The 11,950-nt window shown below is 41.3% G+C and overlaps 1 protein-coding gene across 1 annotated transcript in view; it reads right to left on the bottom strand.

Annotated features, from left to right (window-relative positions):
• klf7b (Kruppel like factor 7b) overlaps window positions 1-1,159 on the bottom strand; it is a 67,234-nt gene extending 66,075 nt beyond the window's left edge. The window contains exon 1 of the mRNA XM_069717041.1: window positions 704-1,159. Within this exon, the coding sequence (XP_069573142.1) occupies window positions 704-805 (102 nt within the window). The 5' untranslated portion in view covers window positions 806-1,159. The remainder of the gene's footprint in view (window positions 1-703) is intronic.
• Window positions 1,160-11,950: the final 10,791 nt, after the last annotated feature.

Below are 11,950 nucleotides of genomic sequence, written 5' to 3'. Positions count from 1 at the left end.
TAAAAGGGTAAAACAGCCGAATCTGATCCCCATCAGAGAAACGTGGAGCCCCTGTTCTCTCTCTGCTGGTTTAAAAAAAAAAAAAAAAAAAAAAACCTTTCACGTTTCCAGCTTTACCAACCGCGTTTTCGAGTTTTATCCTGTAGCGTTTAAAACGGTTGTATACGCTCTGAAGATGTGCTCATTCTTTTTTTTAAGTTAAAATCGGAATTGTCATCGCGAGGGTTTCGCGGAGCAATAACATCAAGTCCGTTTTAAAATGAAATGTTTAAGGTTCATTTGAGGAACTGTTCGTCCTGCGTAAATGTATCATTACAGCGTCCTTTTACGCATATTTTTTTTTTGTGTGTGCACAGAGCTCTCTGTATCCTCCCCCTTCTCCTCCTCACCCCCCTCCCACCCTCCCCTCCACTCCCTCTGTGTGTGTGCGTGTGTTTTCTCCTGTCAGCGGACCTCGCCGTGCTCCATGTGAGCGAAAAAAAAAAAAAGAAAAAAAAAAGAAAAAGAAAAGACGCAACTACACGGGGCTCTCGCCGCCGCTCCGGAGCGCTCCGCTGATGCAAAAACATTGAAGAAAAACACGCACAGAAAACGCCAACCAGCGCACACATGATATTTTTTTATCCCAGTTTCTAAAAAAAAAACAAAAAAAAAAACAACCTTCAGTTTCCCGTAAAAGAAGAGAAAACGCATCAGCTCTGACCTGCTGCCAGTTCTCCTCCAGGGAAGGCATCGCGGAGAAATAACCAGTGTCATGGACGAGTTGGAGTTCCTGGAAAATACTGTAATTCGCCAACACATCCATGCTTGATGCAAAAAAAAAGAAGTCAGTAAAGAAGTCCGGAATCCCAACGATGAAAACGTACTTCTTTCTTCTTCTTCTACGACTTAAATTAAAAAACAAACGCTGGGGGGAAAAAAACCCAGCTGGTGCAGATGAGCGCACCTGAGCACTTTAATTAAAAGGAAAAAAAAGCTAAGAGGAAAGAAAGTGTTGATTATTTTATCTTTGTCAGTGCAATCCCCTCTCCTCTCTGCTCGCTCTGTCACGCCTCTCTCCTCAATCCGGACCAGGGGGTGCCAGATCTATTTCCGCATTGCCAGATTGCCAATCGGTCTCCGTACGAGCTGCCAGGTTGCCAGGTTTGCTCCTCCAGCAGCAGACTGGACCCCGCTGCAATCCAGGCGACCGGCGCGAGAGGGGAGGGAGGCAGGGGAGGAGCCACCTGTCAATCAATTTCATGCGTGACCTAATAAGGTAAATAGGGTTGATGATGTCACTGGCGTCCAATTAAGGAGGCGCTGAGACAGAGGGAGTGGGCGGAGCTAGAAGGGATGCAGACACGCTATTGGCCGAAGCAGGCTGTCAGTCTGGGCGTAGATGGCAGTGAGGGGTGAGTTATTTTTAGAGGCCTATATAAAAGCAGCAGCATTCCTCTTTCAGTCATTACAGGCTGCACAGGCAGAGGAGAGAAACCGCGAGCTGCTGCCGTCGCTACCGAGAGGAAACAACAAAAAGACGTAAACAGTTCTATGAATCTGCAGAAAACAGCAGCTGAGCATGAGAAGCGGCAGCAAGTCATGATGGAGATCAACTGCTGTGTTGTTGTTTTTTTTTTTTTTTTTTTTCCGGAGGTGAGACAGCTCCACCACAGAGACTCCTCCATGTGGTTTCCATGTGGTGATGACTGCACGGAGAGCAGGGATGCAGTGGAGGAGAAGAGCTCAGCTCGATCCGCCCACCTGTTCGGTTTACAAGAGTTTATCCCCCTTTTTTTTGTATTTTATTTTTTATTATTTGTGAACTACAAATGAATCCACTTTCGTCAACTTTTTTTGTTGTTGTTGTTACCTCAAAAAAGTCCTTCAGCCTTTGATTCCCATGTTGCCCACGTATTACCTAACAACATAGCTACTAACCAGCAGAGGTGGAAGTAGAGCTTGGATACTCTTTACATCTACCAATGTGTAACATTTATAGTAGATGTAATTCAAAATTGTACACATAAGTGTTCACAGTTAGTTTTTATGTATATACATTCTGACAATTCACTAAAAATAGAGTATATGAATATCCAGATAGACTTATAGAATGAAAGCTGCTGCAATAAGTTGAGAATTGTACAATTAGTAAACACATTTTCAAGGATTTAGTTATCTTTCTTTGGCAAAGAGACTAAATGAAATGCAAATGATAACAAGTGTCCCCTTTATTGTGAAAAAATTTAAATGGTGGGTCACGGGTCATAAATTTCAAACACAGAGACACCCTGTGGTCACGTGAAAGATAATAAAATATCATCGATGGAAAAAAAAAAGAAAAAAAACCTGCAAAGAGATAGATTTTCTCAGTTTGTGTTTAACTTGGTGAAGACATTTTATTTTCAAGAATTATACAGCAGTAGCAGATGCAGATAATTCCTGGGAGACTGCTGCACCTTGTTTTTTTTTTGTATGATGACGCACCACTCGTTCAGTGTCACTGGAACATACTGGGGGCTTTGCAGACGTTTGGGTGAAGTCAGAGAGGCTTTCTGCTTTGATTTCTCATCTGTTTTCTTTAATGACGACACTCCAAAGATCCAACTATGAACTGAAACATGAACTTCAGAATATGTATTATGCATGCACAAAGAAATAGGATGTCTGGTTTTTGTTGACTTTTTTCTCAATACAGACTCTATCACCCCTATTAAGCATAGTTCAAACGGGCTTCATTTAGGCATTCAATTATTTTGTTAAAAACTAAATTCAATCGTAATTTTGTCTTTTGTTGAGTCCTAAAAGTCCTTTTTTTCTTCTTTTCTCTGTGGGATGATTTTTTTTTTTTCATTTCCAGAAACAGTTGGCACAGAATCAAATGTCTAGAAATGACATGATTTGTATTAGAAGCAGTCTGAAATATTCTCAACTCAATTTGCTGTTTTTAAGATGTTAAGTGTTTGGAGATTTGCAGAAATCAGCACACGATTTAAAGAGCTGGAATTGTAGGAAACAAGAAAATGAGCTTTGGCAGGGATAACTGTGATGGTGGTTCCTCCTGTGCTGTAAAACTAAATTATTTCTCCTCGGTCTTTAGAAGCTCTTAGAAATGTTTAAATAAAAAATGCGGGTCAAATCAAATAGTGTGGTTTTGTAACTTCTGTAGTCAGAGTTTGAAATGCAGCTGGTCAAGATGATGGGTGAGATGCTGCTGCTTGTTCAGCACCTAAAAAGAATGAAGATTTACTTCAGAATTGACTGAAATAGATTTTTTTTTTTTGGGGGGGGTGGTTACACGGTGACAATCTTCCCTCCGTTATCCTGTAAAAGTCTCAGCTGTGCAACATCCGGACCTTCCGCTTCCAGGATCAAACTCTAGTTCACAGACTACTATGTTCAGTTCTGTATGTATGGAGCTGCAGCCATTACTGGTGGTAAAGATGGGGGATTATGGAAATGTCCATTATTCATCAGGCCATATTCTGATTGGCTGGAGGTGTGGCCTCTGGTTCAGTTGGACTTGTTTGTGGAATGGTGCAAATTGTATGTAAATAGCTACTGAAACATCCTGCAGGAGGACTGAAGGGAGTATGAGCTGTGAGGAAAGATGAACTCAGAGCAACTAACACTAAAAAAAAATAAGTCAAAGATATGTATTTATATATAAATAAAAAATTTTAAAAAAAAGAAGTAATGATGCCAAATTTTAAGGAACTGATAGTTTTGTAAATGTCTGTATTACCTGTTTATTTGTCACTAACTGATGTATCAGTGATCTATTTGATGGGATTTCTTGACCTTTTTTTTCCTCCACTAACATGATTGACTGACCTGTGTTGTTTGGGTTCAGACAGGATGGTTCCTCCATCTGGTTTGTTACAGAGAAACTGTTAACGCTTTTAAAGGATCAGGTGGCAGAAATAATTTCCAAGTTCTCAAAATGTGCGATGGGCAGCTAAAGTGTATTGAACACGTATGGGAAGATTTTTTTTACAAGGTGATTCTTTGGTCAAACTCGTGTATCGTTCTTTCTCTTGTTATATAACCATATTTTTTCATTTTTCTCCACTTTCATTCCAACTTCCCATCTGTTCCTCTGCGCCTTCCCTCCTCTTTTACCTTTCCATGCTTCCATCATTCTTTCCTCTTCATCGTTTCTTTTCCTTTCCTTGTACTTTTTTTTGTAATTCCTTATTGTGTATCTTCATAATCAGTACCTTCCTTCAGTCAGTAATTACACCTAATTTCCTTGAAGCTACCTTCTGTCTCTTCCTCTGACGTGATCGGTGTGACTGACACCGACTGCAGCACACGTCCAGCTATTCTTATGAGTTACATTAATTGGTTTAATGAGGGTGCAATAATTAAAGGTCAAAATTTGAAACTCAAATGTGACGTCCCAGAAAACACTGAACCTGGAGAGCGATGCAATCTGGCACGCTGAAAGTAAAGCTCGACTACTGATGGAGATGATGGTATGAAAGGTCAAAAATTCATTCAGGTAGACACTGAAAGTGCTTCACCTCCAGTCCAAGTAATTGAGGAACAATATGTTGGAGTAAGAACCTCATTCTTACTTATTTAAAGCTGAATAAATATTCATCTAAGAGGAGGGATGGCAAGCCTGAGCAGAAATACAAATCACAACAGAACAAGTTATGATACGATGAATAAATTTGCTGCACCTCACACACCTAACTGACTCTAAGACCGGCTGAGATGCCCCCCCCCCCCCTCCAGACTTCTTCCCCACGTGCATCTCGTCTCCGGGGGACACGCCGCTGCCCTCTGAGGACTAGCAGGGGCCAGATGGTTTCTAGATGGGCTGTTTCAGGACATTTTTCCCCATTGATTTTTACAGCTCGGTCTGCCGCTGAAGGAGCAGGGGACGGAGAGGGGAGCCGGAGTCACAGAGGAGGGGGTAGGGGGTTGGGGGAAGAGGAGTAGGGATCAATATACTACTGTCTGCCTATAAGAGGCTCTTAGAAGATTTACATGCAATATGAGACTCCGTAAACAACTGAATCAAAGAGTCATTGTCATGTTTTCTTCTTATGATGCTGCTGCTTCCACCACAGCTGCCCAGTGCTGCTACAACCACCAGTCTACCTCCTCCACCAACACTCCTACTGCTAATAGCTCTACTTATAGAGGCTCACTGTCACCACTACAATACTTAACTTGATTTTTTTTTTTTTTACCAATAGCAGGGTTCTAGTACTGATACTACCATCACCATAAGCAGTAGTACTATTAATAGTAGTAGTTATACAATTAGTAGTAGTCATAGTAGTAGTATTAGTAGTTACACCGTTTGAAGTAGTAGCTATACCATTACCACACCGTAGTAGTAGACTTTTGCTCTTGCCGCTATGCTTTTTCTCCAACTGCTACTACCACCACTATGATTACTCTATTTTCATTCCAAGTATGAATGCCACCACTATTATAACAAATACTCCTCCTTCACCTTCTCCGACTATCAAAACAGATTCTTTACCTTTCTACTTTTACTCCTATGACCTCTAAAGCCAGCCCTATTCCATGATTATAAATACTAAGATGACAACCGCTACTACAATTATTACCCGTTCTCCATCTACTATTACTATCACTCGACACCCGCAGCACTCGTACCACTGCTACTACAATCACCGACACCACCAGCCCAACCTCAGCAGAAAACAGCAACACTGGTTGCATTAGCACGAGCGGGTTAAAATGACCAATGTGTACGCAGGCGACTTCTACTGGTTGTAGTTATTATGACTGGAACAAAGTGGGAAGAGACTTTCACCCACAAGAGAACAACGTTTACATGCTGTCTGAAAACAAATGTAGTTATTTTACCGTATGTACATACATTAGCTTACGTAAAATATTTCAGTTATTACCAGTATGAATCCTATATACCAAATGTACTTATTTGAAGAAGACCTTTCCCTGAAGCTGGCCAAGTAGTTTTGGTTTGCAAAATCGCTACCGTTTCCAAACCAGGTGTTTATAAATAGTGTTGCCATGACAACGAAGATCCACTGTTGTTGCTCTCCAACGGCTTTTTGTTTTTGAAAATGAGATAGTTTGTCGCTTAGGTATGAGGTTGTGTTGGACCTACAGAGGGCGCTAAAAATACTCGGACGTTATTTTTGTGGGTCATTTGAAATAGAGCTGTTTTGTTGTTTTGAGGACGTGTTGTCACTTTCTCTGGGTTTCTGCTCAGCTGCTTCTCTTATTATCTTTACTATTGCATTATTTGCACTACACCAACACTGCGACATACTGCTACCGTTATTACCACCGCTGCATCGGACTTTTGTTTTTCTTTTACCATCACACCTCTGCCTTTTTTTCTGTCTCTGTTGTTGAATACGGATGGCGAGGAAGAGAAAATGGGAAAATGTATTAGTGGCACAAAGAGGATTAGGAGAAAAGAAGAAAAGAAGAAAAGAAAGAACAGAAGAAAAATAATTTCACGGTAAAGTGGATTTTCAGTGTAATTCCATGTTTTCAGTTTCTGGCTAAGACCATTAAACGCCATAAGAGGAGAAAATATAAAAGCTGTGTGTGTGTGTGTGTGTGTGTGTGTGTGTGTACGTATGTATGTGTGTGTGTGTGTACACATGTGTGTGTGTGTGTGTGTGTGTGTGTGTGTGTGTGTGTGTGTGTGTGCGTGTGCGTGTGCGTGTGCGTGGGCTGTATGTTTCTCTACCACACAACCTTTTAAAATCTGGGCATCACTGCCCAGCTCCACACACACTCGGCGTTGTAATCTTATTAGTGTGTTGTGTTGTTCTGGCACAAAGAAGAACTGTGGGGAGAGGAGGAGGAGACATGGAAGAGAGGAAAAGGATTTTATCACTGCATTTCCATAATCTAATCAGAGCTGGAACTTCAAGATGGCAGGGCTGACATTTCTAGTTATTACTAGTCGAGATTTAATTGAGTCAATTTAAAAACCAACACAGGGGGAAACATTTAAAAAAAAAAAATGAAATCATTGGGTGTCAATGAACAGAAATTGTATATACACAAATTCAACTCAGAAAGAAAGACCACGGAAATGTAGAGACGAAGGATGAATAGTCGAGCAGCAACATACTACAAGTCCAATAAACCACCTTGGTCATAATCATGGTTTTAAAGTATGCTTATGTATGCAAACATAATCATTACATCCTTCCTTTCTGCCTGTTAGGAGAAATGTGCTGGCTCAGTTACACAGAAACAATCAGTGTCAATTTTGTTTCCCTTCATCTTTAAAGACATTTCTTCATTTATCCAAGAACCTCCTTCTGGTTTTGGTAATGTTTCATTTACTAAATCTCACACTATTTTAATTGTTCCCATCTTTGTAAAGTCGGAGCAGGTCTTCAGATGAAATGGGACATGGACTGAGGAGAACGAAGGCATTCAGTGTTTAGCAGTCAAGATGGGAGAACAAATTATTGAATGCTCTACTTTGACATCTCCGACTGTAAAGAAAAAATGCGACAGCTGGGAACAAACCTGTATACAGACATCATTTATAATATGATTATTTTCATCAATATACATTTGGTTTTCTGGCCTTGACAATCCAAAACAAGCACATTTTTAAACAGCACACTGCATGATAGGAAGAGTATGATTTGTGTCCTGTCACCAGGCAACCACTGTAATCCTGCAGGAACAAAAAATCCCAACACCACAACAAGAAAATCAAAAGCATTTTTTCCAGTTAATGTAGTATGGAACAGGGTAAAATCCGGATGACATGCGACCATGCTGTAAACTACGCAGAGAGAACTGGAGGTATAAGAATTTTATAGCTCTGCCGTGAAACCATGAATGATGAAATTCTAATGTCACATCACAGGATTTTACTTATTATGCAGTCTCCTTATTCTTTAAAAACATTCTCTCTCAATAAAATGTATATTTATATAGTGCCAGATCACAACACAAGTAATCTCAAAGCACTTAACATAGTGAAGTTCTAACAACAGAACCTTAAAACATCAGAGAGGAACCCAACAATTTTTACAATTCTCATATGAGTAATAGCTGGAAGTAAAAAAAAACTCCCTTTTAACAGGAAGAAAACTTCCAGCAGAACCATTTTCCATATTCATGGGAAGTGAAAGAGAGCGGACAGGAGCGCAGTGCATCATGGGAGGTCCACCGGCAGCCTGGGCCTATAACTAATGGATGGTTCAGGGCCATCAGAGCTAAACCTAAAAATAAGCTTTATTAAAAAGTAAAGTTTTAAGCCTGACCTTAAAATTAGTGGTGTCTGCCTCCTGGTTTTACAGGAGAGATTCCACTTCTGGAAACTCAAGGAACGTCAAACTCTCCGGCTTTGTGATGTTTACTGTCCCGACTGAAAGTATAAAATTGCATCTTTTTAAAAACGGGAACCACAGCACCTTATTGAGAGGAATGAGAATAAAAACAATTTTGAGCACACTCTATGACTGCAGACAGTTAGTTTTGATGGTCATTTCTATTCATTCGGATATTGCAAACAAAATTACAAAATCGACTCATTCAGGAACATGCTGGTCATTTTTTATGCGACAGTAAGCCTAAAAAAAAGAAAAGAGAAATAAAAACTGGAGTGACAGAGCTGAGTGGGACTCTGGGACGCACCCAAGGCCTGAGCTTTGTCCCGTCTCCTGAGAGCTACATCACAAACACACAGTCCTGCTCCCTGCAGAGTGGAGTGCGCGTCTGGAAACTCCCCGATTCAGACTGGACTACACACCGGGCTGTACACAAACTCGCTGTCTGTCTGGTCCTGACAGAAGGAGGCGACACAGACACCGAGTTCTGCTGTGAGAGTCACAGCTGGATCACTGAACTGCACATCGGGATGCGGCAGAACATGTTCTGTCTACCACAGAGAACCAGGGGTGAAACCACAAGCTGTGAACCGTGTGCAACGCGGTGTTCCAAAGGCCTCAAAATAACTGAGAGACACCTTTGTATACAGCACAGTAACCAGTAATAGAAAATAACAAAAATACAGGGCATGACTTTTATTACTGTAAATCCCACCAAATAAAACTGTTTTCAACCTTGGTTCAGTCCCGGTCGCCCTTTACTCACCACAGTTTTACAGACACCACCGACTGCTTTAAAACAAAAGACATGAATCATACACAAATGTTTTACATGACATAAACAGGTTTTTTTTTTTTTTTACATTTTCACAAATTTCTAGAGAATTTCTAGATGAATGTTCTACAAATCTGGAAGTAGCACTGCTTTGGTTTGTAGGGGGAATTTATTGTTGTTCTTTCTTCTCGAGTAGAGTTTCCCATCAAATGTAGAGCAAATACAAAATGTCCCAAACAAAATCAGCAACATAAAATTTAAATTATAGTCAATTTCCATCCACTACTGTGAATATTAGGGGTTAATTCTCCGGTCTCTAGAAACCATGTGAAAAATGTGATTAAAGAACATGTCTTTCTGCATGTTTCATGTATTAAGTTGAGTTTCTGTCTCTTTAATGAAATCCTGAGAGAAGATTGAGTCCCATGTTTTATGTATGTTTAAGCGCAGTGAAACATACATGTATAAGCCTTGTGTGAAATTTTGTTTCTGACAAATATTTGTAAATATTTCTAATGAGGTTTAGCAAAGTGAAGACACACAACAAGGTGTCAATGGACGTGCACGTCCAGTCCAAGTGGAAATTACAATATGTTAATGGTAGCGGTTTCACGGACGCCCCATTAGGTCGAGAGCTGCCATGAGACTGTCACACATCCACATTTCAGTGTCAGTCAGCGAGAGGCGGACACCGTCGTAGCTCACGGCGCCTCCACAGTCCAGCAGTAACTGTCATTATCGTCATATTTCACATGTAATGTCACTGACAGCCAGAGCGACCTGACATAATCACCCGTGTATATATAGACCAGAGACACATGCAGTCTTCCTCACACTAAATACGACACATCGCCCAGCCTCCACCTGCTAAACATGCAGCTGTGATATTTCCTGTCTGCTCCCCTCCTCCTCTCATGTCTGTGATATTTTTAATAATGGAGAAGAAGAAGCAATATATCCTCGAGCTGAGGGAGCGATACAGGGTTAAGCATATTCTCCAGCTAATTGCGCTTTCTGGTTTTTAATAAAGAAAAACCACATGCCTGCAGGCCCGCATGTGTGTGTGTGTGTGTGTGTGTGTGTGTGTGCACGTCTGTGTTTGTAAGTGTATGTGTTCAAACTAGGTATCAGGCATGTGCAAACAGTTGAAAAGTGATATATTGTTTGGCTGTGTGAATGTGTGTGTGTGTGTGTGTGTGTGTGTGTGTGTGTGTGTGTGTGTGTGTGTGTGTGTGTGTGTGTGTGTGTGTGTGTGTGTGTGTGTGTGTGTGTGTGTGTGTGTAATAGGCATAGCGGGAGCGGTGACTATCAGTTTCTAGCAATTGGGGAACAGTTGTCTGTTTCACAGTTGTGGCTTTGTTACTATTAAACAGGGAAGCAGCTAACTACTGCTTTTGGTATCAATCAGCCGTGTAGCAGTTCAATAAATCCCCCCAAAACATCCTCAACGTTTCCTGTTCTCAGTCCAACCAAAAACATCCAAACTCACCATTCATATAATTCAGTGATATAAAGGAATTAAAACTGCAAGCAGTGATATTTGGGCCCTCGCACGGTGCACGTCAGGGATCCAGTGAGTCGGGGCCACCGGCTCCCTGACGTGCAGCACGTGAGGGTCTGCATATTCCCGCTTGTAGTTTAAATTTATTTTCTCGATGTCGTTCCTGATTCTTCTTAAAAAAAAACTTGGCTTTTTTTTTGTGGCTTTAACATCTTCAAAAAAAATCATGAAAAAATCATGTGCAAAGTTCCGTGAGGTTTGGAGCATCGTTTGACCTTAAACATCAACTTCCTGTGTCACGGCAAAACATCAAACTTGGCCGCATCGCCCTGGCTATACTATATACAATATACTATATACAAAAATGACTTCTTTTTTTTTTATCTAATTTTGGGGTATGACCTTTTTCTGAACATGTATGCCTCAAGTGGCGATTGAACCCAGTTACTTCTCACTGAGGCAACTGCTCTAACCACTGCACTACTGTGTCATACTACAGCATGTCGTCCGAAATATGAAAAAAATAAACCTCTATAGCATTAAAATGTATTAATGGGATTTTCATTTTGTATTAGGGTTTTTGTATTGTTGTTGACCTCTAGTTTGGTGTCAGTGTGACTGCATGTACAATGCGAACCCGAAACCTGAAACCGTGAGCACTGTGATCTGTGTGGCTTACCCTTAGAGGGACTCGCCTTAGGGGGACTTAGCCCCCGTGAACCATGTGGCTTACCCTTACGGGGATTTGCCTTGGAGGGACTCACCCACTGTGAACCGTAACCTTACACGGACTCCCCCTCCGTGAACCATGTGTAATACCCTGAGCGGGGCGCGAACCCGTGTCTTCACGAGGTCATTTCCAGCTCTGAAGCAGCATCACAGACCGTAGACTGCTGGACTATGATGCTGGAGAAGGAGAAGCAGAGACTCAACCGACAGTCTGGTTAACTCAACAGGCAAAAGATTCTACTTCACCAAGGTTGCTATTAATGGTTCAGATTTCACCTGGCTGCCACGCCACGGGCACATCGATCGACGAAAACTAATTATTTTGATAACTTGTAATTGTCAAGAGTGCACAGACTAAATTTTAAGTCCGTCCGACAAAATCTGTAGGAGTTTGTTAAAGTACAACATTGTGTGAATCGTCAAAAATGGCGACTAAATTCAAAATGGTGGACTTCCTGGTGAGTTGGCGTAATGGTGCGCTGCAACATTTTTGTACATCTCGGTGTGATACACATGTCCACCAAATTTCATGCATGTAGGTACATGTAGCCACCGGGGCCTCTGTTTAGGGGGCGCTAGCGAGCCATTTGGCCACGCCCACTCGCGACTCCACTAAAATACAACATTTTTGTCCGGGAGAGA

The sequence above is a fragment of the Brachyistius frenatus genome, unplaced genomic scaffold, assembly GCF_029030835.1.
Source record: "Brachyistius frenatus isolate BFR_SWC_R1_liver_20210118 unplaced genomic scaffold, ASM2903083v1 Contig_167, whole genome shotgun sequence".
Classification (NCBI taxonomy): Eukaryota; Metazoa; Chordata; class Actinopteri; family Embiotocidae; genus Brachyistius; species Brachyistius frenatus.
The sequence above is the reverse complement of the archived record's forward strand: the minus strand, read 5'-3'. Positions and strand labels throughout refer to the sequence as shown.